General features: G+C 34.5%; 3 protein-coding genes across 4 annotated transcripts; all 3 read left to right on the top strand.

Moving 5' to 3' along the window:
* The first annotated feature begins 6,287 nt into the window (after positions 1 to 6,287).
* Positions 6,288 to 7,043, top strand: LOC132805025 (ankyrin repeat-containing protein NPR4-like). The gene is made up of 2 exons (XM_060819770.1): positions 6,288 to 6,344; positions 6,438 to 7,043. The coding sequence occupies exons 1-2, from the start codon at positions 6,288 to 6,290 to the stop codon at positions 7,041 to 7,043; spliced, it is 663 nt and encodes a 220-aa protein (XP_060675753.1).
* An 802-nt stretch (positions 7,044 to 7,845) lies between these two features.
* On the top strand, positions 7,846 to 10,062 carry LOC132805121 (chlorophyll(ide) b reductase NOL, chloroplastic-like). 2 transcript variants are annotated; one of them, XM_060819946.1, is made up of 5 exons: positions 7,846 to 8,024; positions 9,115 to 9,183; positions 9,364 to 9,418; positions 9,627 to 9,713; positions 9,995 to 10,062. In XM_060819946.1, exons 1-4 carry the CDS (start codon positions 7,904 to 7,906, stop codon positions 9,661 to 9,663), a joined length of 282 nt encoding a protein of 93 aa, XP_060675929.1. In that variant the 5' UTR covers positions 7,846 to 7,903; the 3' UTR covers positions 9,664 to 9,713; positions 9,995 to 10,062. The 2 variants fall into 2 exon arrangements, with proteins under 2 accessions (XP_060675929.1, XP_060675928.1); XM_060819945.1 differs by having other exon boundaries at positions 7,855 to 8,024; positions 9,361 to 9,418.
* An 11,818-nt stretch (positions 10,063 to 21,880) lies between these two features.
* Positions 21,881 to 27,420, top strand: LOC107435630 (DExH-box ATP-dependent RNA helicase DExH3). Its single transcript, XM_060819769.1, is given in 13 exon segments — positions 21,881 to 21,906; positions 22,047 to 22,054; positions 22,153 to 22,274; positions 22,276 to 22,416; positions 23,196 to 23,399; positions 23,696 to 23,765; positions 23,874 to 24,026; positions 24,455 to 24,759; positions 24,845 to 24,904; positions 25,682 to 25,834; positions 25,937 to 26,047; positions 26,805 to 27,119; positions 27,121 to 27,420. Coding segments are annotated over 13 exon segments (1,824 nt in total). The 3' UTR covers positions 27,277 to 27,420.
* The last annotated feature ends 393 nt before the right edge of the window (positions 27,421 to 27,813 follow it).

The following is a 27,813-nucleotide window of genomic DNA, read 5'->3' as shown; positions in this document are numbered from 1 at the left end:
CTAAAACATCCACAATACACCAAACCAATTATATTAATATTTTAATCGGGTAACTCCTAAATGGGTACCCGGGGAACGAACACAAACGACAACCAAAATTGACGAGTAATATACCGAATTGAAGCTTGAGTGACGAGGATCACGAATCTGGTCTTACTTCCCAGAGATCAGACCTGAGGTGGCCAGAATCTCGCCGGAAAGCTTTCGGGATTCAACTCTTCGATTCTCTCAAACCATCGCGAATTGGAGGAAAAGGACGCCGGATTTGGATTTAGGGGGTTGGAATTAGTAGAGAGGGACCAGAGACGGGATTGGGTACTCGCCAGAACAGGGATTTCTCCGGCGAGCCGTCGCGGTCACCGGCAACCGTCGCCGCTGGCGGCGCGTGCGGTGCCTGATGGCCAAGATTTTTGGAGGTTTTGTAGCTTGAAGGGAGAGGGTTCCAACGGTACCAGCGGTGACAAGAACGGAGCCGGAATGTGGAGATCTCGACGATTGAAGGATTCGGCGCCCCCACCAGAAAAAGCCTCGATCCGGGCGCATCGCCGGTCGGTTGGCCGTGAGATTTTGGGTTCGGCTGGGAATGGGGAGGCGCTCCCGTCTGGCCGATGCGTGTAGCAAGAATCGGCCGAAAAATTTGACAACTCCAGTGGCCGGCGATTCTCTCTCTCCCTCTCTCTCTCCTCTCTCTCTTTCTCTCTCCTTCCCCGTCGTTTTTGCCAAATAAAAGCCACCGTGGGTGACACTGTTCACCCACATGGACCACTCAGGTGTCGACATGTGGCGTCACTGTGCACTTAAGCCAGATATAGTAAAATATTACAGTATCCGGAAAACTTCACATGTCCATAACTTTTTAACCAGATGTCCAATTTAAGCGTGCCGCTAGTCTATGAACTCGTATCGACGAGTACTTTACAACCATACAAAAGTCAAAACAAAATTATACAACTATAAAAAGTCAACTCCCGGCACCTTTTGGACAGTTTACACCTCGATTTGTTTTGCCTATAACTTTCAAACCGTAGCTCCGTTTTCGACGTGCTACTAGTCTACGAACTCGGGGCATCATGCACTTCGCCAAGGTACCATGGTCAACTAGAAATTTCAGCTGGAAAACTTTTGACCCACTAGGTCAATGGTCAACCTCGATCAACGTGCAAAAATTCCGACATGGTTTGGGACGGGGTGTTATAATTTTCCTGCACTGAAAACACACTTCTATATACACCACCTTATTCCTCCCACATTACTACAATTTAATTCCACAAATTTGCAGCACTTCAAATGAATAATAAGAAATCAGGGCATAACTAATAAATAAATGTCTAAGACAGTATACAGAGCTTCATAGAGTACAATTAAGTATGGAAGTTATACAACAAGGATGAAAGAAATATTACAATAGAAATAAATGAAAATAAAGAGAACTCCTCGCAATACGACAGCAACGAAAATTAAGCTTGCTCCGGACGAACGTCTACCAATCCTTGTACCTAGGGGAACGGAATTTAAAAATATGATATGCTAATCATCTCAGTGAGTAATCCAATCTAATATACAATTATAATAGTAATAATAATTATAGTACACTTGATTAATTAAGAATAAATAAATAAATAATTAATAATTAATTGGAAATAATATTTTCTCTCAAAACCCTCACCATTCACTCTGTTGGAAAAGTTTCCCTTTTAAAATATTTTCGCAAAACCCAATATTTTATGCCCCAGAAATCAAGGAATAATTAATTTAATAAAAATTTAAATAATCCAAATACGAATAAAATATAATAAAATAAATTTAGAATACTTGCATTAAAGAAATATAACATAAAAGTAAAATTCAATATATAATTCATAAAATTTGATTTAATAAATCAAAATAAACAGTTCAAAAATATAATTTAAATAATTACAAACAATCATATAAAATAAGTGGTAGAAAAATACTATAATATTCATTTTGAAATATTCAACCAACCTATATAATATTTTTATGGCAAGATGCATTTTAAAAACATTAATTTAAAATAAATGACATAAAATATGAATAAATACATTTTAGAAAATACTAATTGGAAATAGATGATAAAACAAATTAAATACATTTAATTTAAATGCTACTTTAAAACTTTAAGATTTGAAATTTATATCTGAAAAATAATACTTGAAACACCACACTATATACCAGTGATGCCCTGTGATACCCAGCGTCCCGAGCACCATCTGGCAGGAGGTTAAAGTGATAAACTTGCATACAGTCGCTTCGGCGTCCCAACAGCGCCGCTGCTTAAACCATCATCCCGGCCATGGGGGGGACGGCTTATGGCCAATATCAAACTTGCATGCCCTCGGTCCGATGGCAACTCACGGGAGACATTATAACTTGTGCGCTCATCCACATACACAGTACAGAACACCAGTACTGTATGAGTGCGTCTAAAACAAATAACCATATTATTTTTAAAAATAACCATTTTTCCAAAACTCACCGTGGGAATCATACCATTTTTCAAATTCACAATCCCACGTTTTTTCTTTAATCCTCAACATAAATCCATCACTTTAAAATTCATCAATTCAAATCAATCCATTTAAATATAATAATTTTCAACACCATGAAAACCTTATCTATAAATAATCAAACATATAAATACGGATTTTGAACTCAATACTTTAATACAATTATTTTCCTCAAAATCTTAAAATCAATTTGTATCAAAATCACATAAATTTCATATTTGCTTAAATCCGTATAAGTACATTTATTATATGCAATAAATTCCATAATATAAATTTAACAATAATCGATCATAATTTAAATCCATAACTTCTTTAAAACCAAATATATGATTTCCATGCAATATATGCTTAAATTAATAAACTTTTGGCATCATAAATTCAAAAATAAATTTAATAACAATTTAAAACATAATTTATTTAAAAACCCAAAATATAATTTTTGATGCAATACATGCACTAAGTCAACATAAATCATCATCATAAGCTCAAATAACAATTTCTTAAATATTAAACATATATAGCACATTTTTCATAAATTCAATTAGCACCATATGTATATATATATATATATATTTTTTTTTTTTCACAATCCCAAAATATAGTTCGGTGACAATACATACATTAATCAATCATAATTTGACATTATAAATTTTAAATATCAATTCCTCACAATATCAAACACATTTATTTTTCATAATTTCAAATAACACAAAATATATATTTTTAATAGTCCCCAAAATAGTTTTGAAGGTGGGTCACTCACATCGAGCACGCAATCCAACCAAGATTCTCCATGGGATCAATTCCACGACTCACACGTGCTCCTAGAACAACAATATTATACAACTCAAATAAATTAATATTTTATTCGGATAAATAATACCCAGTATCCAGGGGGTTTAACACAAACATTAACCAAAATTTATGATTAATATACCGAATCGAAGTTTGTGGAACAAGGATTACGAATCTGGTCTTACTTCCCAGAGATCGGACCTGAGGTGGCCGAAATCTTGCCGGAAAGCTCTTGGATTTTAGGCATTCAATTCTCATAATCCGTTAAGAATTGAGGAAAGTGGACACTGGATTTGGGTTCAAATGGTCAGAATTAGTGGGAAAGGATGGGCGGTGCAACTGGAAACTCACCGGAAAGTCGATTTCCCGATGAGCCGTCGTGGTCACCGGAACCCGTCACCGTCGGCGGCGCATCCGGTGGCCACTAGTCGTGATTTTTGGTGGGAAAGTAGATCGGGAAATGGGTGACTCAACGGGACTAGCGGTGAGGCAAACAAAGGTCGGAATGGAGAGAAATATGGGTTTGAAGTAATTGGCACCGCCGCCAAAAAAAGTCTCTATCCGGGCGCGTCGGCGGTCGGTTGGCCGTGGTTTTTGGCTAGTCGGCCGGTTTTCAGGTGGGCATCAAGGTGGGGTAGCGCGTGTACTGTTCTGGTGGTCAGAAATGGATGAACGGCGGTTGGCTGGTTGGGTTTCTCTCTCTCTCCCCCCTCCCCTCTTTCTCTCTCCTTCCCCGGCTCACGTGTTTTGGCCAAAATAAAAGCCACCCGTGGGTGATACTGTTCATTCATGGGATTGGTGGAAAATAAAACACATGGCACACACTGTTCACTCAAGTTAAAATATATTAAAATAGTATTGTATTCGGAAAACTTTGCATGTCCATAACTTTTTAACCAGATGTCCAATTTAAGCGTGTCGCTAGTCTATGAACTCGTATCGACGAGTACTTCACAACCATGCATGACTCAAAGCTCAACTTTGCATGAACAAAAAGTCAATTCCGGCACCCCTTAGACAGTTTGGACCTCAACTTGTTTTTCTCACAACTTTCAATCCGTAGCTCCGTTTTCAACGTGCTACTAGTCTATGGACTCGTGATAACATGTAATTTTTAACAGTACCTCAGTCAATGTGAAATTTCATCAAGAACAAAAAGTCAACATTTAACCTATTCTTGGTCAATGACGGTCAAACCCGATCAACCTTGGTCAAATTTTAGAAATTCCGATATACTTCGGGATGGGGTGTTACATATATATATATATATATATATTAATTTCTTTAGATGTATGTTTTAAAATATAGTTAATATAACCATGTATTTCTAAGGACAGAATCTAGTGGGAAGACTATTATTTCCTTTAGCAAAAATCTAAACTTTAAAGTCATTGTCTAATAAAATAATAGCTTAACTTATTATTAACTTGTCCTTATAAAAACAACAACCATTAATTAGTAATTGGTTAATTCAAATAAAAATCAATTATATTTTAGTGTCCTTTAATTTGAAAAAATTAAATTTATGCATTTTTAAATTTAGATTCTCAAATTAAAATTTATTGCATTTTGGAACAACTAGATATTTTGACTAGCATTAGTCGCCATCACACATAAATAACAGTGTCATTATTTAGTCCCTCTAGACTCTAGCTTTAATTTCATTGTAATTTAAATTCTCTATTAGTTTAATTTTATTTTTATTTTAGTACCCTTTAACCATTAACATCCTTAACCAAAAAAAAAAATGAATAGACTATAATATATATAACAATTGAAACTTAATGTTGCCCAAGTGCAATGTCCCCGAATCATGTAGGGTTAAAATAAAGTTTCTAATTATATGTTTTTGCTCTAACATTTGATATTACACTACAAGAAATTCACATTTTACTGACATAACAATATTGTCAGAAAAAATATAAAATTCATCAGTAAATGTTTTACCAATGAAAAAAATCCGTTGCAGTTTCATCGCCTATTCCCCCTCTGTGATTGTAATTACTGAGAAATTTTTAATTTTTCCTAGCTAGAACTTTTGCCAACAAAAATTCAATTGTCATGCCAAAAACTATTTCCATCAAGTTTCAAATTGTTGGTAAAAGATTTTGGCGACAAAATATAGCACAAGGAAAACTATTTTTTTATTGGTGAATATATAATCACTGCAAAATCTTTTGTCGGCAATAACTAATCTGCCGTCAAAAGTCAATTTGTCCGCAAAGGTTATTTTAGCGATGGAATAATCTTACTCAGCAACAATTAATTTGCCATCAAAAGAGGAATTCATCGGTAAAGGTTATTTAGCGACGAAAGTATTTCGGCAATAATTAATTTTCAGAAAAGGTTATTTTAGCGACAAAGATATTTCAGCAATAATTAATTTTCCATCAAAAGTGGAATTCGTTGGAAAAGGTTATTTTAGCAACAAAAGTATTTTGGTCGTAAATGTCTTTCAGCAATTAAATTTTTTACAGTAATATTGTTTTTACCGATAAAAGTATGCTTCCATCGGCAAAGGTCTTTCCAACCTTTTTTTTTTAAATTTTTTTGAAAAATGTTGCAAATAATTTATTTTTGTAAATTTTATTTTAATTTTATTTCCCAGTAATTTTTTCCAGTTGTTTTTATCAACATAAATATTATAAAAATATTCATAAGATAGTTCTTATCATTAATAGTAAATATGAACATATATATATGTTACTAAAATTTATAAATCTACTACAATAAAATAAAAATAAAAAAATATCAACAAGTAAGCTAATGGAGGAGGTGGAGGAAAACAAAATCTACTAAACGATGTACGATCACCAGAGCAAGAGTTCTGTGCCATAAATTGTAGTATAAACTTTCTCATTTGGTTCATATCTTCTTTATACTTTGACATCTTTTCTTCAGTTTGTTGACTCCGTGAGTCATATTTTTCTTTCAAACTTGATATCCACTCTTCATTTTGTTGTCTGCATGAGTCATATTCATTTTTCAAACTTGACATTCGCTCTTTCAAAGCAACTATATCTGGTATATATGTATGTATGTATGTATATGTGTATATATGTATATGCATATATCAGTTTTCTATCAATTAAATTAATTATAAACAAATATATATAGGCGGTGGAGTCAGTTGTACCTCCATGGACATATGGATACACAAACTCAGAGTTCTTGACACCAAGACAACTATTTACAAGAGAACACAAACAATTGTTATCTGATAGAGAAAAATGGATGAAAGGGACAGCAACTTCATGTACTGTTGTTGGTGCACTCATTGTTACAATCATGTTTGCTGCAACATTCACTATTCCTTGTGGGAACGATGAAAAAACTGGTTACCCAAAGTTTCTTGATGGGAAAACATTCATGCTCTTCATCATATTAGATGCAATCTCACTTTTCTCTTCCACTACTTCAGTTTTAATGTTCTTGGGAATCCTCACTTCAACATATGCTGAAGATGATTTCCTCAAATCTTTGCCTAAGAAGCTCATGATTGGTCTTGCCACACTTTTCCTATCCATTGCTGCAATGATGATATCTTTCTGTGCTGTTGTTTCCATGATGCTTGATGATAAGAAATCTTGGGCTGCGTTTTTAATCATTTCTCTAGCTAGTATTCCAGTCTCTTTGTTTGTTTTAATGCAATTCCCTCTTCTTATTGAGATTTACCTTTCTACTTATGGACCTAATATTCTCGATAGGAAGCCATCAAGTTGATTATATATGGGAAGTGTTTGCAAATTGTGTATTATTATTATTATTATTATTTTACCAATTTTTATGTATCAAAATTATTAGCTATAATAAACTTTTTTTTTTTGAAGACTGTTTAGCATATTATATATCTATGTTTTTTTTTTCTTATTTTATTAATTTTCATTGGAAGGTTCATGAAGTTGATATGAAGGGTTATTGTAACATGGACACATGACATTTTGAGGAGAAAGCAAAAAATTATATGCATTTTTATACTGTTATATTATGTTGAACGAAAATGTTCATATCACTAATATAGTGATATGCTATTTGAATACAGGTAATTTATAAGTATATATTTGAGAACAAATGTAACTCACAAAAACGTTATTTCAAATTATGTATAATCCAGGTGAAATGCCCATTAATTTTGAAGAAAACAACCTTCTCTATCATAGCAAAATTTTAAGTTTTATATCCTACAATCAAAGGTAAACAGCTAAAACCTGCTTCATACACCCCTTTAACATTTAAATTTCCAAAATGCCCTTATCATCTTTACCTTGTTACGTGCGAAAAATCGAAGGGATGAGATGAGGTAATTTTGGACTAAACAGATTAGCAAGTACGTGCAAGAAATGTGGAGACACGTGTTTATAGTTTATCAGCTGGTATTTTCTGTGTGCTAAGGCTGTTGGTGGTAGGCTCTCCAGTCTCGAGTGAAGCTTTCAGTGCTTCCGACAATGGCGACGAATAGTTCTTCTCTCCTCCATCTTCCTTCCCCATCTTTCTTTCCTCTTCTCTCTTCCAAAACCAGTCATTCACTCTACCATTGCACTTTTCCCACTGTTTCTTTCCCCCAAACTCCTTCTCACCGTCTCATGAGCATGTATGGCAAATGGGTTTTCAGTTCTCTGACTGTAAGGTCCGAATCCAAACCCAGCATCAACAGAGAGCCTATGTTGCCCCCGTACAATGTTCTTATTACCGGTTCAACCAAAGGTCCGCGGTTCCATTTTCATTTTTTGGCTTTTGGGATTGTTTTTCCATTGCTAATTGTGTTGCTGCATGAAGTTCCAAATTTTTTTTGTATTAGTCTTTTGGTTTCTGCTGGTTTTGTTACTGTGATTTGATATCTAAATTCCAGTACTAATTGTTTTGTAGGTTTTCAAATTGCTATAAGAAGTTTGAGGAGAATTTAGCACAAACAATTTCACTACTCTGATTGTTATGTGTTTTTTAATTTCTCTCTGTTTTCTATAGCAATTCTCATGAATAAACAGATTGTGTTATAAGTAGTTATGTCAAAGTTCTATTTTTTCATTGAGTATTTGGAGGGTTGAAAGGCTTTAAAAAACTCTTTTTTTTTCTTTTTTTTTTTTTCCAATTGACCTTGTTAGAAGGGATGGTTCTGCTTCTGTATTGAATCCAACAAGTCTTTGTTCCGAGGAGGATATTTATTTTTCCAAATTAAAGATGAGCAGAAGCGTTTCTAGCAGTCAAGAACCAGTTAAACAGGACATTTCAACCATGGGATTTCAGACAACATCGATACCAGACAGACATTACTTTAGCTCTGGTAGTGGTTAGTCAGATTATGGAAAATCATTAGCAATTTCATTTCAATTCCATATGCCTGTACTTAGATATCTCAATGAAACATTGGAAATGAGTATCTTTGTACATGAAAGGATCTAGTCTAGACGTGATAAGCTACTGAGATACAGACTAGGCTTGGCTGCGCATCACCGGAAAAATTTTACAAGTCAAGTTTAGAACTAATATGAAAGTCCTGTACTTTTTTTTATTTTCGTTTAGAAAAAGATAATGCCTTTTTTCCCTCTTTTTTCTTGTTGTTTAATACTAGCATATATTGCTTGTTGTGTAATGTAGCTCTTCTCATTGCCTTTTTTTTTTTTTCCCCCCTTCTATTTTTCAGTTCAAACGAATCTTTGTAAGCAATGGAAAATTGACATTTCATTTATAATTTGGAAAAGTTTAGCTACAGAATTATCCACTCAACTAGCATTGAGATTGTTTATTCAAAAAGCTCTGTTCTAAGCTTTATTTTTATTCCTCGTATTTGAATCAGGTATAGGATATGCTCTGGCCAAAGAGTTTCTAAAAGCAGGTGACGATGTTGTAATCTGCTCAAGATCAGGTGAGAACTGACCTTGTGTCCTTATTATTTGAAATCTCACTGTCATATAAATTGATGACTAGATTTGCAAATGTACTTGTCAGAAAGGACAAATTGTGGTTTGAGAAGTTAAGCATGAGTTTTCCAAATGGTTGGTTTCTGTAATTGCTTAAAATCTTTTGTCGTATCATATCACAGCAGATGGTGTGGAATCAGCTGTCCAACAACTTAGACAAGAATTTGGGGAGCAGCATGTGTAGGTACCTCTTTAAGTATCTATTTTCATATTTGTTAAATGTTTCTTTCTAGCATGTGTGGGTACCTCCTTAAGTACCTATTTTCATATTTGTTAAATATTTCTTTCTATTTTATCTTCTTCATAATTTTCCTTCATAATTCTCTACTGGATTAGCTGTTGCTTCGTTATATAAACTGTTGTTTCTCAGTAATTACCTTTTTTACAGGGTACTCAATGTGACGTTAGAGAAGGACAGGATGTGAAAGATTTAGTTGCATTTGCACAAATAAACCTCATATACATTGATATATGGGTATTAATGTCTGATATTTTGTCTTCTTTAGATAATTTTATGTATTCCAAAATCTGGATGTCCAAATGTTTTCTTGTAGATAATGATATTCAGTGTGGTTATCCTTCACATAAAATGCGCACACACACACACATGCAATTTACATGAAAAAAACATAATTGGAATTTGATTTGCATTACATTCGATCAATTCTCTTTGTGGTTCTTTTCATTTTTGAAGTTTTACTGTGTGCTAATTTCGGAAGGTTCAATTATATCTGATTGCATCTTGAGAATATGCAGATTAATAATGCAGGATCAAATGCATATAGTTATAAACCACTGGCAGAGGCTTCAGATGAAGACCTCATGTGATGCAAGATGGAAACAACCTCTGAAAACTTATCAGAGAAGAGGAAAAACAGATTCTAAGGCCCAAACATTAATTTTGCATGATCCAGGACAAGATTGGCTTATTTGGGATCTTCAAGGATTTTAGTAGATTAATTTAGTTTCCTATTTTTAATTAGAGTATTTTATTATTTAATTAGGTTTTCTATTATTTTCAATTTCTTAATGTTATTAATTTCCTTATTTAACTAGGTTTCCTATTATTTTAGTTTCCTAATGTTATTAGATGATTTTTAATATAAATAGGGTTCTTTGTAATTCTTGGAGGAGTTAATCAATATTACAAAAATTTTATGAGATTATTTTCTCTGGTTTTGTGTGATGCAAAACAAACTTAGGTGTGATGCCTAGGGTTTTGGGAGTGATTTCTAAAATCAATCTAGTGTGATACTATAATCCTATCTATTTCTTTTCTATTTTCTTTCTTTTCCTATCTGTCCTACATCAGTTTGGTATCAGAGCCAGGTTCCAACCCTAGCCGCATAAGCAGTTCCGTCAACAGTAATTCTTCGGCATGAACAGTAACCCGTAGTGTGAACAGTAATCCGATGTGAATAGTATCCGGTGATCAGATTGTTTCTTTGGATTAAGGAATCATGACTACAAGATCTGGAAAGAGTTTTAGAGGTAGAATAATTGATAATCAATTTGAAGAATTATTTATTCGTATGGTCGAACAAGTGGAGTCTCTTAATGTTCGGGTTGGTAATATTGAAGCCCAAATATCTCAACCTAGCAGTTCTTCAACCAACAATGAACAAGATGAGAATCCTGAAGCCAATGATGATAAAAGTCAAGAGAAGCTGTCAGCAAAGACAATTGCTCCAGTGCCTTTCCCTACAGCCCAACAGACACCTAATTAGGTGAGAGATATATTGCAATCAGCACAAGGACGTCACAATACTTTTGATGACATCACAAAGAGGGTAAAGATTGAAGTACCAGATTTCAAAGGTAAAGTAAATCCAACTGAGTTTGCTGATTGGCTTTCTTCCATTGAAGAGTATTTGATTGGTATGATATGGATGATGATCGGAGAGTAAGGTTCGCTAAGATGAAGCTAGTAGGTCTTGCCAAAATTTGGTGGATGGGTGTTGAAGGAGATTTAAGAAGAATGGGATCACCACCCATTGGTACTTGGCAAAAGATGAAAGCTAAGCTTAGGGAAAAATACATGCCTACCAATTACTATGATAAATTATGTGAGCAAGCAATCCACTTGAAGCAAGGTAATTTGTCAGTTGTTGAGTATATGCAGAAGTTTGATGAGTTGAAGACTCGAAGCCAACTACTTGAAAATCCAAGGCAAACATTAGCAAGATTTAAATCTGGTTTGAGGTCCGACATTAGGAGGGAGCTACTAAGACAACCTATCTACGGTTTAGAGCAAGCTTTTCAAGTTTTTTTGGATTGGAGGAGTATCTTGGAAGTTTCAAAAGACCTAATATAAATCGCAGCAACAGAGTTATAGCAAATCAGCCTTCAAAACAACCTATGACGGCCAAGGTACCTTTTCCTAATGCTTCTGAACTTAGAGGAAAAGGCAACCAATGTTTCAAATGTGGACAACCTGGTCATATGGCATATAATTGTCCTAAAAGAAACCTACATCTTGATGTACAACATCATGAAGAACCTGATCAACAAAGAGAGGAAGATGAAGACAATTTCAACTACGGAGTTTATAATCCTGATGACTTGGAAGAAGATGAAGTAGATACTTCATTAAATGCTGTTGTTAGACGTATCCTTTCAATTCCGAAAGATGAGAAGGAAGATTGGAAACGCACCTCTATTTTTCAAATGTTGGTTCGTTGTGAAAATCAAGCACAAAAACTTATCATTGATGGTGATAGTAGTATGAATGTTGTTTCGGCATCTATGGTAGGACGATTAAAACTTCCTATTGAACCGCATCCACTTCCATATAAAATAGCATGGATTGACAGTACTTCAATTCCGATAACCCAACGCTGTCTAGTTTCTTTTTCATGTGGGGTTTACAATGACTCAATTTGGTGTGATGTGATTCCGATGAAAGTAACACATCTTCTTCTTGGTCGTCCTTGGCTGTATGATAGAGATGTGTTTCACTGTGGGAGAGAAAATACCTACTCTTTCATGTTCAAAGGTAGGAAGGTTGTGTTGAAGCCTATGACGGTAGCGGAGATGGATAAATATAAGGTGGAAAAACCAAGTAAGGTTTCTAACAATCCACAAAAATCTCTACATATTCTTACTAAGAAGAATTTTGAGCGAGAAATTAAGAAAAATGGAGTTGTATATGCTGTTCTAGCAAAGGAAACAAAGAAGGAAACAGCAACCAGCAAGCAAACGTTTCCAATAGAGATTCAGAATTTGTTGTCTGATTTTTCAGATTTGGTTCCGGAAGAGTTTCCAAGTGAATTACCTCCTTTACGTAACATTCAGCATGCCATAGACTTTGTACCAGGAGCTCAATTACCTAATCTTCCAGCATATCGTATGAATCCTGACGAGCATGCGGAGCTTAAAAGGCAAGTGGAGGAGTTGCTGTCCAAGGAATTCATCCGTGAGAGTTTAAGTCCTTGTGCTGTTCCTGCTTTGCTTACACCCAAGAAAGATGGGAGTTGGTGAATGTGTGTTGATAGTCGTGCGATTAACAAGATTAAAATCCAATATCGCTTACCTATCCCTCGATTTGATGACATGTTGGACATGATGGCTGGTTCGTGTATATTTTCAAAATTGGATCTAAAAAGTGGATATCACCAAATTCGTCTAAGGCCCGAAGATGAGTGGAAAACAGCTTTCAAAATAAAGGATGGTCTTTATGAATGGCTGGTAATGCCATTTGGTCTTTCAAATGCTCCAAGTACATTTATGAGGTTTATGAATCAAATTCTACAGCCATTCTTTGGTAAATTTTTGGTAGTATATTTTGATGATATATTGATATATAGCAAGAGTGGGGAAGACCATCTTTCACATTTGCAGCAAGTTATGAGAGTTCTTCGACAAGAGAAGCTCTACATAAATTTGAAGAAATGTTGTTTTATGACATCATCAGTGGTATTCTTGGGTTATGTTGTTTCGTCAAGAGGACTGGAAATGGATCCTTTGAATATTAAAGCTATCCTAGAGTGGCCAATTCCTAGTTCATTGCAAGAGGTACAAAGCTTTCATGGATTAGCTACATTTTATCGAAGATTTATTCAAAATTTCAGCTCGATTATGGCTCCAATAACTGATTGTATGAAGAAAAACCAATTTCTTTGGACCAAGACAGCAACAAAAGCTTTGGAAGAGGTTAAAAAAAGATTGACTGAAGCACCGATTCTTCGACTACCAGATTTTTCGAAGGTTTTTGAGGTATCATGTGATGCATCTAATGTGGGAATTGGTGGCACACTTAGTCAAGAAGGGCATCCTATTGCATTTTTCAGTGAGAAATTCAATGAAGCTAAGCAAAAGTATTCTACTTATGACAAAGAAGTTTATGCGGTGGTTCAAGCTTTACGATATTGGCATCATTATCTCATATCAAATGAGTTTATTCTATTTTCAGATCATGAAGCCCTCAAGTACATCAACTCATAAAAGAAGATGAATTATCGGCATGGGAAATGGATTTCTTTCTTGCAAGAATATTCATTCCTTATCAAACACAAATCTGGTGCAGAAAACAAGGTTGCTGATGCATTGAGTAGAGTTGTGTATATCTTAGCTTCTATGGCAATTAAAGTTGTGGGGTTTGAATCTCTTAAAAGGGATTATCCTTCTTGTAAGGATTTCAACCTTATACATGCAGCTTTAACAAGAGGATAGCTAGGTGAATATCCTAATTTTTCACTACATGATGGTTATCTTTTTAAGGAAACCAAACTTTGTTTGCCTAATACATCATTACGTGAGCAAATGATCTGGGAATTACATGGTGGAGGGGCAGCTGGTCATTTTGGAAAAGATAAAACCATAGCCATGGTTGATGATCGATTCTATTGGCCAACTTTGAAGAGGGATGTTATCAAAACAATTTCTTGAGGTCGAATATGTCAATTATCAAAAGGAAGAAAGAAGAATACAGGTTTGTATATGCCTCTTCCCATACCTCATGAGCCATGGAAAGAGTTAAGCATGGATTTTGTTTTAGGATTACCTAAAACAATAAGGGGGCATGATTGCATAATGGTTGTGGTTGATAGATTTTCAAAAATGGCACACTTTATTGCCTGTTCAAAGACCATGGATGCCATTCACGTAGCTAAATTATTTTTCAAAAAAATAGTTCGTCTTCATGGACTACCTATGACAATAGTTTTAGATCGAGATGTAAAGTTTATGAGTTATTTTTGGAGAACCTTATGAAAGACAATGAATACCAAATTGAAGTTCTCTTCTGCTTTTCATCCACAATCAGATGGTCAAACAGAAATTGTAAATTGAAGCTTGGGAGATTTACTTCGCTGTCTAGTTGGAGATCACATAACTAGTTAGGATCAAATACTTCCTATGGCAGAATTTGCATATAATAGCTCCATAAATAGGAGCACAGGTCGCAGCCCATTTGAAATTGTAACTGGGATGCTCCCTAGGAAGCCTATTGACTTGGTTCTTTTACCTTTGGCAGCAAGACCAAGTGCTGAAGCTGAAACTTTTGGAAGACACATTCAAGAAATTCATGATGATATTCGCAGAAAAATTGCTCTAAGTAATGAAAGCTACAAGGCACATGCTGATTTGAAGAGAAAATTTGCTGAATTTAATGAAGGGGATATGGTAATGGTTCGGATAAGGCCTGAACGTTTTCCTAGGGGCACTTATAAGAAGCTACATTCAAGGAATGTTGGTCCATATAAGATTTTAAAGAAAATCAGCTCAAATGCCTATGTCCTTGATCTACCAAAGGATATGGGTATAAGTAATGTCTTCAATATTGAGGATCTAAGTTCTTATGAGGGACATGAAAATGATACAGCAAGTGGTAGCAAGGCAGCAAGTCTACCCTCTACATTTCGATTAAAAGAGGAAATTGAAGATGTTGTTGATCATCAAATAGTATCAACTAGAGGTGGAGGATATCAACAGTATCTTGTCAAGTGGAAGAATCAACCACTTTCAGATTGCACATGGATCACTGACCAAGAATTTCAGAAACTCAATCAAGACCTCTATGATTAATTTCATGCCATCAACTCGCCGGGGTCGAGTTTTTCTAAGCCAAGGGGAATTGATGCAAGATAGAAGCAACCTCTGAAAACTTATCAGAGAAGAGGAAAAACAGATTCTAAGGCCTAAACATTAATTTGGCATGATCTAGGACAAGATGGGCTTATTTGGGATCTTCAAGGATTTTAGTAGATTAATTTAGTTTCCTATTTTTAATTAGAGTATTTTATTATTTAATTAGGTTTCCTATTATTTTCAATTTCTTAATGTTATTAGTTTCCTTATTTAACTAGGTTTCCTATTATTTTAGTTTCCTAATGTTATTAGATGATTTTTAATATAAATAGGGTTTTTTGTAATTCTTGGAGGAGTTAATCAATATTACAAGAATTTTATGAGATTATTTTCTCTGGTTTTGTGTGATGCAAAACAAACTTAGGTGTGATGCCTAGGGTTTTGGGAGTGATTCCTAAAATCAATCTAGTGTGACACTAGAATCCTATCTATTTCTTTTCTATTTTCTTTCTTTTCCTATCTGTCTTACATCATCATGTGAGTCTCATTTTCTTTTTTCTTTTTTTTCTTTTTTTTTTTCATGTTTTACTCCCCCCCCCCCCCCCCCTTCATGATTTCTTTCCTGTTTCAGTTTTTCGTTTTCCCTTTTTTTTTCATGTTTTACTTTTTCCCCCCTTCATGATTTCTTTTCTGTTTCAGTTTCATTTATATGTTTCCCTCATTTATACTCATACATGTGATCACTGTGGGTGTTCCATTACATACGGTGAAGTTGTTGCTACAAATTCTCTTGGATTGATGATCTGTTGCTTAGAGGTAGTGAGAAGTTTTCTTTTTACTTGGCAATTCTTTTAGGCTGATATATATATATATATACACCCATGACTTTTGGCTTCTCGTAGGCAATAAAGAGGATGTTGAACCAGCCTCTGAGGGGGGCATATTTTCAACATTGATGGAGCTGGTTCAGATGGAAGACCAACCCCAAGGTGCCATTTTAGTTTGCAGTTACTGTAATACATTATGAAGAAAGATTTGGTTTATGTTATCCTTTGCCTCCAGCATCTCATGTGTACCATAAATCCTTGCATCAGATGGTAGTGTCCTTTCATTTTAATTTCGATCCTGCTGCAATCTTTCACTCCAAACACCTCATCAAAGGCCATTAAGATAAACTAGCTTTGTGTCTATCATAACCACCCAGACACTCCGTATTTGGCCTAAAATAGCTCGTCTTTGAATCTTTTACGACTTAGGTCTTAGATGATGCACATGGTTGAATGCTAGTGTGGGAACTAATTGGCAAGAATTATGAAATCATGATTCACTTGTATTTTGTGGTATAGTGTATACTATTACCGTACACTTAATGAGCAAGACTTGTGGTGATTGTCACAATGGTTTTTCCTCTCTGTTTATCTGATTTTTTTTAATATTTCCTTATTTATGTTTTTCTTTTCTCATAGATTTGCTGCATATGGGGCAACAAAATGCAGTGTGGTACATTTAACCAAATCATTACAGGTACATGCTCTACTGGTTTTTCTCTTACGTAAGCAAAGTTAGTTTCTTTCTGAAAATATTACTTTTTAACTCCACAATGAAGAGCTTCCTGATTTTTTACAGGCGGATTGCGGATGCAAGGTGTCAAAAATGTTGTTTTGCATAACCTTTTGGTATGTTCTTGCATAATTTGTGTAGTTATACTTCTTTTTACCTCGAAGAAAAATACTAATTGGACAGTATTTTCAAGAATAACAGTAAACTATAATTTTTTATTTTATTCTATTTTTGTATTTGTTGTAATTAATACACCAGGAACAGAAGCAAAAGAAGAATCTACTATGTGATTTAACCATTTATCGCCCACTGTACACATGTGTTACATGTTTTAGTTTCTTTTTAATTTTTTGTTGTGTTTGCAACCAGGAATGGTCACAACTGATCTTCTCATGTCTGGTGCAACTACAAAGCAAGTCAAATAAGAATTATACTTTTGTATGTTAATTCTCATACATGCTTCTGATGGAAATCAAATTATTTTGCTTCTTGCAGGCCAAGTTTTTCATCAATGTTTTGGCAGAACCAGCTGAAGTGATAAGATGTTGTTTTTCGTGCAGGGATTTGCCATTGAGTATAAGATTATTAATGTCTTATGAAACAAGCCTTTTGATTATTCATGGTTGTTTGATTACCATGTTGATCCTTCGATAAGACTAAGACTACTTCCTATAACTTTTTGAATTATGGTGCCATCTCAGCTGCTCATGATTCATGAGTTATATGTCAATATGTTATGAACCATTGCTACCTCATATATTGTCAGGATCCGTCCAAAATTTCTCACCAGAACCCTAGACAAACCCTGATCCCAGGAAAATCCTACCGGACCCTCCAATGAAAAATCTGGCAGAACCTCCCCTAAGGGTTGGACTTACCACAAAATTTTCCTGCACGAAAAACACTTTTAGAAACATCTCCTTATTCCTCCCACCTTACTACAATTTTTTTCGACAAATTTTCAGCACTCCAAAATAATAACATGGAATCAATAAGCAATTAAACAAATATCTGTCCAATCCGTACACAGAGCATTATACAAATAAATATGAAATTAATACAATGACAGACGAAGCAATACAAGATGGAGAGAAAAAAAGAGGAAATGCTTTTTGGACTTTCGGCAATGAACTGAGACATCAGGTTCGTCCCGGACGATCAACGTCTCCCAACCTGGGCCTAGGGGAACGGAATTTAAAAACATGAGATGCTAATCATCTCAGTGAGTGATCCTATCTATATACACAATTATGGTAATAATAACAATCATAGTATACTTGATTAGTTAAGAATAATCAACGAATAAATAAATGATAATTAATTGAAAATAATATTTTCCTTCAAAACTCTCACCATTCACTCCGTTGGAAAAGTTTCCCTTTTTAAAACGTTTTCACAAAACCCACTATTTGTATGCCCCGAAAACCAAGGAAAACAAGTAGTCAATAATTTTGCAATAAAACACGAAAATTCAAGGATCCAAAATTTATAATGAAACAAATAGAAATAAAAATAACTTGTAGCAATTACTAAATAATTAATGCATGTCATAACAATTAATACCGAAATATTAATAAAACTCACATTAAAACAATTCATAGAATAATTAAGTAATTAAAATAAATCAATTTATTGAACAATTAAGCATTGGAAAAATTAAATCAAATTAAAATCTCCATTTGAAATCAATAATAAAAACAACATTAAATATATTCTTAATTAAAATACAATTTCAAAATATTAGATTTGAAATCCATGTTCTGAAAACCATTTGATAAACCCACTATATATTAGTAGCGCCAATTGTACCCAACGTCCCAAGCACCGCCAGACAAGAGGTTAAAGAGAGTAACCGGCATACGGTCGCGTGGCGTCCCACCGCGCCATTGCTTACAGGCATCCCGGCCATGGAGAGGTGGTCTACCCTCATCCGATGGCAACCACAGGACAACCCCATAAATCACCTGCATGCTACTCACATCCACCTACGCGCTAGTCATATCCATGTGTGCACTAATAACATCCATATACACAGAACACCAGTACGTGTATCTAAAAACTCGTAAATCATAAATCAATATTTTTCAAAATCTTAAAATTTCATGAATATCATCGGGTTTATTCAATCCAATTAAACCCGTAATTTTCCACATTCTCTTTTAAATCATTATTATAAATCCATCAAGTTCAAATCCATCAATTTTGACTATACAAATTTTTCAATGGCATAAGGTCAAGCCATTAATATTTCAATGCATAAATATTTTTGAAATATATAATTTAAATCCATATTTTTCTCAAATTCTCAAAAATCGATTTAAATCAATAATATGAAAACTATATAAATTATATATATAATTAATTCATATAATTGTGCACAATAATTGAATAATAACTATAGCAATAATTAAAATAAATCAAAACCAAAATTTTTTTAAATTCTCAAATATATTCTTTTGGCACCAAAATATATATTAAAAACATTATAAATTGGCAATATAATTATAAATAGAAATTCTCTTAATATCGAACACATAAACATATTTTTGAAATATTCAATTATGAAATATTCCAACAAATTAATTTAATAATTAATAATTTCAATTTCAATTTCATAAAATTCTTTAGATCAAAATATTTCTTAATATATAAATATTTTGATTTACTCAATTGAGCATCAAATTTCCAAATATAAATCTACTAAATATTTATTACATAGAATATCAATTTCAAATATTCAATTAATACAAAATATTCACAAATTTTATTCCCGAAATTAATTTGAAGGTGGATCACTCACCTCGAGCATGCAATCCAACCAAGATCCTCCATAGGATCAATTTTACGGCTCACACGTGCTCCTAAAACAACAATATTACACAGGATCAAATAAATTAATATTTTATTCGGATAAATAATACCCGATACCCGGGGGGTTTAACACAAACGGTGTCCAAAATTTGTAAATAAAGTATCAACAGAAAGCTAAGGGGACGAGAAATACGTTACCGATCTCTGTTGGACTCAACTTGACCGGAGGTGGCCGGAAAGTGGACGGAAGCTTTCTGCCGAACTTCAACTTGTCGTATCTCCCAAACGACAAGGAATTGAGCTGAATGGACCTCAAAATTGAGCTTTGGAGGTCCAAAATAGATGGAAAGGAGTATCAATTTGGCCGGGTAGTGGCCGGATTGCCGACAGAGCCAATCTTGCCGTCATCGGCAATGAAGCCCAATCCGGCCGCATCCAACGATGGTTGGCCGCCATTTTCCGGCTGCTGGCCAAAATCTTCCCCCTCTTCCTCCCCATCAGATGCATGTGGCTTCATATAATCGAAAAAAAAGAGAAACGGGGTGAAGCCAAGAGGGAGAAGGAAGGAAGAAGAAGAAGAAAAGAAAAGAAAAAAGAAAAAAGAAAGAAATTTTCGTGGGTGTTTCCCCACGTGAGGAAAAAAGAAATTTTTTTTTTAAATAATAATAATAAAAAAAATAAATAAATAAATAAATAATATTAAGATAATATAATATTTAATATGGTGACATGTGGCATCTTCTCATTGTGACACATGGTATCTTTTATTAAGTCACACGTGTTACATTGTTTATATATTTAAAAATAATATTAAAATAATATTGTATTTGAAATATTTTACAGGTCCATAATTTTTCAACAAAATCCAAATCAGTCTACGGACTCGTATCAATGAGTAATTCACATTCGCACATGAGTCAAAGCTTATATCTCCAAAAATAAAAAGTCAACTAGGCACCCTTGGACAATTTGGACCTCAATTTATTTTGCTCATAACTTTCAAACCGTAGCACCGTTTTCGACGTGCTACTAGTCTATGAACTTATGCCAATGTGTACTACGTAACGGGACCTTGGTCAATGTGAAATTCCACCGGAAACAAAAAGTCAACATTTGATCCCTTCTCGGTCAATGATGGTCAAATCTGGTCAACCTGGGTCAAATTTGAGAAATTTCCGATGTACTTCGAGACGGAGTGTTACATATATTTTGGCTTAATAAAATCTATCTCAATCATTCTTGTTCAAGATTATTGGTGGATATGATGGGAAGGAAAATGAGCTTATATTTGCTGTTTTTGTAAACATGGCTTGCATGACTTGCATGTACACGGAATGGAAGATCAATTTGTATACTTGGTTTAATTTTCTGCATTTTTTGTTTTATTCTTTTATTTATATTATTTATGTAGTTGTCGCTGTTGTCAGGTTGCCGAGTATCTCGTTCCAAACATTTGATCCACCTTGCCAATGGACCTATGAAGCCAAGTTACATCCGTTTTCTTACTGGCTTGAAAGCCTGCACTCAAATTTTCTCAGTTAAGTGAAAGAAAAAGGCCATGTGTTTAGTTGCAATTATGGATTTTGATCTCAAATAAAGTTTCAAAACATTCTGAAATGTTTTTATGTGAAAAACTTAATTGACCAATTTTTCTGTGTTTACTTCTTTGTACAGAGAATTGCTTTTGGTGCTAGAAGAAGCAGATATGTGCTTGAAGATTGATTGGGATGAGAGATAAATGTACTCATTTCTTTTTCTTTCTTTTCTTTAAAGAGTTTTAAAATATATTTTTTTGTAACATTATTTATCTAATCTTTTGAGTGGCATTTTTTGAGTTAACAGATCTAATATGCGAAGAGTCTTTTTCTTGTTTTTTTTTTTTGTTTTTTTTGTTTTTTTTGTTTTTTTTTTGGTGCTTGGAGTTATTTACCTTTTAAGTGATCATCAAATTATCAGAGATTAAGACATGTAAATTGGATGAGTTTATTTCCATGTGATTTGGAGCTTGGATTCACTTGATTATGTGGAAAAATAAAATTTCTCTAATATTTGCCTTTCATCCTGACTTTTCACTAAAGTATTTTCTTTCTCTATATTTTCCGTCTAACCAAACAATAGAAATTAATATCTCTTTTCTTTTTTCACAATTTTTTTTTTCTCTAATTAGTGATTTGCAAGTACAAATTATAATCATAGGCTTTTTTATAACTTGTTGAGCTGGCAGAATTTTGCTTCTGACTTGCTATGGTTCAATGGCAACATATGAACAGGTTGGTTTATTAAGTTTATCCTAACTTATTAATCCTTACTGTTTGGATACTTCATCAGATTTAGTGTAGAAGTAAATTCTTGGAGATGTGCACGCTTTTTCAAGATCTTTCATATCATTTGTTATTTTGTACGGTTAAAGTTGCACCTGTAAGTGTGTGTCTTTCAATTGAATGCTTTCTGTTTGCATATTGTGCATTAGGTTTGTACTTAAGACATATATTTGTTAAGTTATTGCAGAAAATGAGACATTTTATTAAGTGGGTACTCATTTCAGATCATATTTCTTATTATTTTTGGATGTCATTTTCTGCAGAAACTCATATTTGAGAGACCACCTCATAATGTGCATAAAGTAGTTCTCGCTACAAAATATGGCGGAGGCAAGCATTACAATCAATGATAGAGTTTTTGTTATTGACTGTGGAAAAGCAAAAGAGACAACTTATGATGCTTTAAATAATACACCTTGTCTACTACCATCTTGGATATCACAAGCATCTGCACAACAAGTAAGAGAGCTAATTAGGCCCACTTTGCCTATATTTTGCCATATATTTGTAGTGCGTAATGGTTAATTTCATCTAGAAATCATCAGCGAAACTGGCTTAGTTTTCAAACTTATTACTTAACCTTTTCAGTTCTTTTCAGTTCTCTATCCATAAAAGTATTTGAATGGACATGCTATGAGCAGGTGGAACCTTGCTTGTGTTAATTGTGTGTTTATCTTAGTTTGATTTACATCAGTGGGTCCATTTCCTAATACCTTAATGCTTTTGGATGGATAATAGCAGAACATGGTACTAGAGCTCCTGTTTGTTTTTTATATTCAGATATGGATGATCCTCATTTTTGGTGATTTGTTGTTCTGCATGTTTAAGACCCTTTTTGTTCCAGTTAATAGGCTGATGTACATGTGAATATGGGGTTGATAAGTGTGTGTTTCTGTTTGCTTTTTATTTATATTTAGCTCACTCACTAATAACTTAAACTTTAGGACCAATTGCAACTAAACAGCATGGATTACATGTAGCTATGCCTAGGAGACCTATGTCCTGTTAGGAAGTGTTTGACTGGTTCATAGATATAGCATCATAGTAGCACATCGTATATGAAGCATTTTGAATCTCATGCCACCTTCAATTGTCTTTCCTACTTCATCTTCATTTATTATATTTTCTTGTCGAGATCTGTCATTCTAATATGCACAAAACCTTCTTTTTTTTTTCTTTTTTTTTTTTCTTTTTTTCTTTTTTTCATTGGGTCTTGTTGGAAATCTTCTTTGCTGCAGAGAAGGGGTAGGGCTGGCCGTGTACAACCACGTGAATGTTACCACCTCTACCCCAAATGTGTTTATGAAGCTTTTGCAGAATATCAACTTCCAGAACTTCCGAGAACTCCTTTGAACTCTCTCTGCTTGCAAATAAAAAGCTTGCAGGTTGAAAGTATAGGAGAATTTTTGTCATCTGCTCTGCAGCCACCAGAACCACTTGCTGTAAGTGATGTTGCTCGGTTAAATATTTATTACTGCTTACTCTACTTGATGCCTGTCTTGGTATAGTGTATGGAAAACCTGTCCCTGGTCCAATCAGCTGTAATATCATTTTCCCTATCCTAGATCAATTATAAAAATTTCCAATCAATAATAGGGTTATTTTTATCTATTTATGTATCACATAGGTTTGCTCATTTCCAATTTATATCTCTTTTTGTTGGAAAGTGGTGTTTTCTATGTTTATTCGTTGATTACTTATCAGTTTGCACACAAATTAAGAAGTCCTCAAATTACAGGTCCAAAATGATATTGGTTTTCTGAAGATGATTGGAGCATTAGATGAGAAGGAAAAATTGACTGAGCTTGGTTAGTTGAAGCCTGCATGAGAAAACGTGGTACTCTGTATTTAATAAAACTACTTATAGTTGTCTCACTACTTATACTTTGCCTTTTTCCCTGTTTTGTTTTGATCAGGAAATTTCTTGTCAATGCTTCCAGTAGATCCCAAGCTTGGGAAAATGCTGATCATGGGTGCTAACTTTCGTTGCTTTGATCCTATTCTTACAATAGTATTTGGGCTTAGTGGCAGGGATCCTTTCTTATTGCCTCAAGTCAAAAAAGACATAAGTGCCAGTTTCAAAATAGTACCTACTAGTGCTTCAAAATGAACGAATTGTAGTCCTTACCTATTTCATCATCCCTACTAGCTGTTGGCCAATTAGCTTCTAGTCATACCTTATTTCGGCAAGTGAGAAGGAAGGCAGAAGGCCATCTATTCTTCACCAATCTCCAATAGAAATAGCTTTTTCTCTGTTTGCATATTTGTCCATTTACCAATGTTTTCTTCTTCCCAATCCACTTTGTGATTACAGCTCCCAAGGTCCATGCATAATTTCTATTGTTTACTGTTTAATATGTCACAGGTTTGAGCGTTCTTTGACCAATAAACCATTTGTCCTTTGGGATATTTAAATTGTAGCTTGGATTCTACTTGGCTTGTGAAGTTTTTCTGCAAGGAAACAATGTTAACTGCCTTCTTTGTGTGGTTCTGTTAGCAGGGACAGCAAAGTCTAGATTTTCTGCAAAGGATTACAGTGATCATATGGCTCTTGTTCGTGCATATGAAGGATGGAAAGATGCAGAAAGAGAAGGATCTGCATATGAGTATTGCTGGAGACATTTCATCTCAGCTCAAACTCTTCAGGCTATCCATTCTCTTCAGAAGCAGTTTAGCTTCATTTTAAAAGATGCCGGCTTGGTAGATGAATATGCAAGCATCAACAACAGATTAAGTCACAACCAATCATTAGTCCATGCAATTATTTGTTCTGGCCTTTTTCCTGGCATAGCGTCTGTAGTGGTAGGACTCTCTATTTGGAGATGTACTCTAATGTCGAATCCTAGACATCGAGATTTTTATTGATACTTATCTTTCATACTTGCAGCACTGAGAGACATCAATGTCTTTCAAAACAATGGATGATGGCCAGGTTTTACCATATGCAGTGAGTAACAATGCTTAATCCATCCCCCTTCACTTATCCTTCTTTGTTTTTTTTTTTTTTTGGGGGGGGGGTTTTGATTTTGTGTTTCTTTTTTAATTAATTTATTTTATTTTATTTTATGTTATTTTTTTCTGCCTATTTGCTCTTTCACAGAGGATGTGGTACGCCTCTGAACCCTTTTTCATGTATGATAATTAAGGTCCAGTTATGTATGTCAAGCCAGCATCATATACTCGTATACTTTCTTTTTGCCCACCAAATAATATTTGGGAACCAAATGTGGTTCTTATGCGTAAACAACCAAACAACCATGGGTTGTGAATACCACGAGTCAAGAGCAAACAACATAAATATGATGTGAAGTTACTATTTTATCGTCAAGTTGAAGCTGCTAGGAAGAGTTCAATCTATCTACATGGGAATGGGAGGTGGCAGATTCTTACCTTTCCACTAATGACCTTTCATGCTTTACAGCTATGATCGTGTACTTTAATGCGTGTCAGAAGTCTACAATCTAGTTTAATGCCTCAAAAGTGAATTCTTATCTCAATTCAGCATTTGTGAACTTTGAAATCATTTAAATTTAAGTCATCCAAATCAAGTTTATTAATACATTACTATTTCTTGTTATTAACCATCCCCGAAGTCTGCAGTCTAGTTTAGCTTCCTATTCGAGCAACAAATTTGAAGTTATTTTTCAGTTTGTTTATGTGGTCTTGCTAATTTGTCCATGGTTTTACAAGCATTTAATAGATACTAGCAACTATTTTGCTCCAGAATTCTGTGAATGCACATTACCAAACTATTCCTTATCCATGGCTGGTATTTGGTGAAAAAGTTAAGGACAATACTGTTTTCATACGTGATTCCACTGGTGTCTCTGATTCAATACTCATTCTTTTTGGTGGTGCACTGAACCAAGGAGTGCAGGTATCGTTTCTACTGGCATATATCCCCAAGTTTTAATGTTAATGAAATTTACTGCTTGGATTTTGTAATTTACAGTTCACATTATATTATAACTCTTTTCAGCCTGGACATTTGAAAATGTTTGAAGGGTATGTCGACTTCTTTATGGATCCTAGTTTGTCAGAATGCTATTTGAAGCTAAGGGAAGAACTTAATAAGCTCATCCAAAAGAAGGTGTGTTAGCCAAAACATTCATGCTCAATTTTCCAGCCCGCACTGATAGCCTTTTAGAATTAAATAGGCAAATAAATAAATTGTTTCTTTCATGAACTGTATTATACATTCATAAATATGTCTCATATAGATGGAGCATTTGAGTGTTTCATTGCGAAACATAATGTTTCCTGGAATTTGATTTTGCTGATATGCTTTTGTTTCTCTGTCTTAGGCGTGATATTGTGACCTTTGACTGTGTCCACTACAAAATATTGTTGGAAACATAAAATAACATGTATTTTCGTTTCTATTAAAATGTTGCACTATCATCGAGACCTTTTTCTGAGATAACTTATTTTATTAAAGATGGATATAGCTAGTTCATAGATAGGATATAAGAAAATATATCAGCATCAGTGCTTTAAAGACCATACCTGCATGCATCCTATATATGGTGCAGCCTAGCATTAATGAACTACTCCAAACACTGTTGTTCATCATTTTTTTTTTTTTCAGTGATTTTTTTTCTTTTTTGCTGTTAGATTTTGATTTCCTACTTTTTTCTTGAAAATTTTGCATTGTTTTCATTAACAAGTGTTATAGTATTCTTGTTTTTTATTTATTTATTTATTTTTAAAATTTCACAACATATTTGCTGCCTTACATATCAGATTTCTTCCACTGATGACTGTTTCTGGTCTGGCGTTAAAAGAAAACAATCGCTGTAGGTAATCTAGTTAATCTTTTGAACTGTAATACTCCTGCAATTTTGCAGCTTGAAGATCCTAGCCTGGACATTCACAAGGAAGGGAAATATCTTATGCTTGCAGTTCAGGAGCTGGTATCTGGAGATCAATGTGAAGGGAGATTTGTATTTGGCAGGGATAGCAAGAAGCCAAAGGAGTCTGGTAACGATGACAGATTCACAAGAGATGGAACGAATCCCAAGAGCTTGCTTCAAACTCTGATGATGAGGGCAGGGCACTCTCCTCCAAAATACAAAACAAAGCACCTCAAGACAAATGAGTTTAGTGCGCTGGTAGAGTTCAAGGGTATGCAATTTGTTGGAAAACATAAGAAAAACAAGCAAGCTTGCCGAAAGGGATGCTGCTGTAGAGGCATTGGCATGGTTGACTCATACTTCTGACAACAGTCGAGATGAAGATGACAAGTCCCCACCTGATGTGACTGACAACATGCTTAAACTTCTTGGGAAACGTAGAAGATCAAAACGTCGGTCTGGTTGATGATGGATGATGGAAAATCGTAACAGATTGACATATAAATTCTCGGCATCCTTGGTTAGGATTTCTGCACTGGTGACCTGCAGAATGCATCATGTAGTAAAATTTGGCGGCTGGAGGGTGCAGGGAAGTTTTCTAGCCGAGTAAATTCTCATTTGGTTACCTTTGTTTGGGTGCATGGAATAACAGCTTCCCTCAAATGAGATAATCTTTACAAACAAAGGTTAACTATGATTGCATTAGTGTGCCATAGCAATGAGATCAAAGTTTTGACCCCTTGTTCTGTAACTTAATCGCGAGTGTCATAACTTAGCACACGGGATCTGAAGGTTCGAAAGTTTCCAACAATACAGGGTTTCATCTATCTCTAGTTGAAACTAGTTCAGGTGAGCAAAAAGATGGAGAGCGCAATAGCTTGACCAAGCAGTCTCCCTCAGAAAGGAAACTGAATTACATTCGATAGCTTTGTGAAAAATTGTATACTTTTTATCACATAAAATATTGTAATTTTCTGTAAATTATTCAATGAACTCATTCTTT

This window comes from Ziziphus jujuba, chromosome 8 (assembly GCF_031755915.1).
Source record: "Ziziphus jujuba cultivar Dongzao chromosome 8, ASM3175591v1".
Taxonomy (NCBI): domain Eukaryota; kingdom Viridiplantae; phylum Streptophyta; class Magnoliopsida; order Rosales; family Rhamnaceae; genus Ziziphus; species Ziziphus jujuba.
Note: the sequence above shows the minus strand (reverse complement) of the source record. Positions and strands in the feature narration are given on the sequence as shown.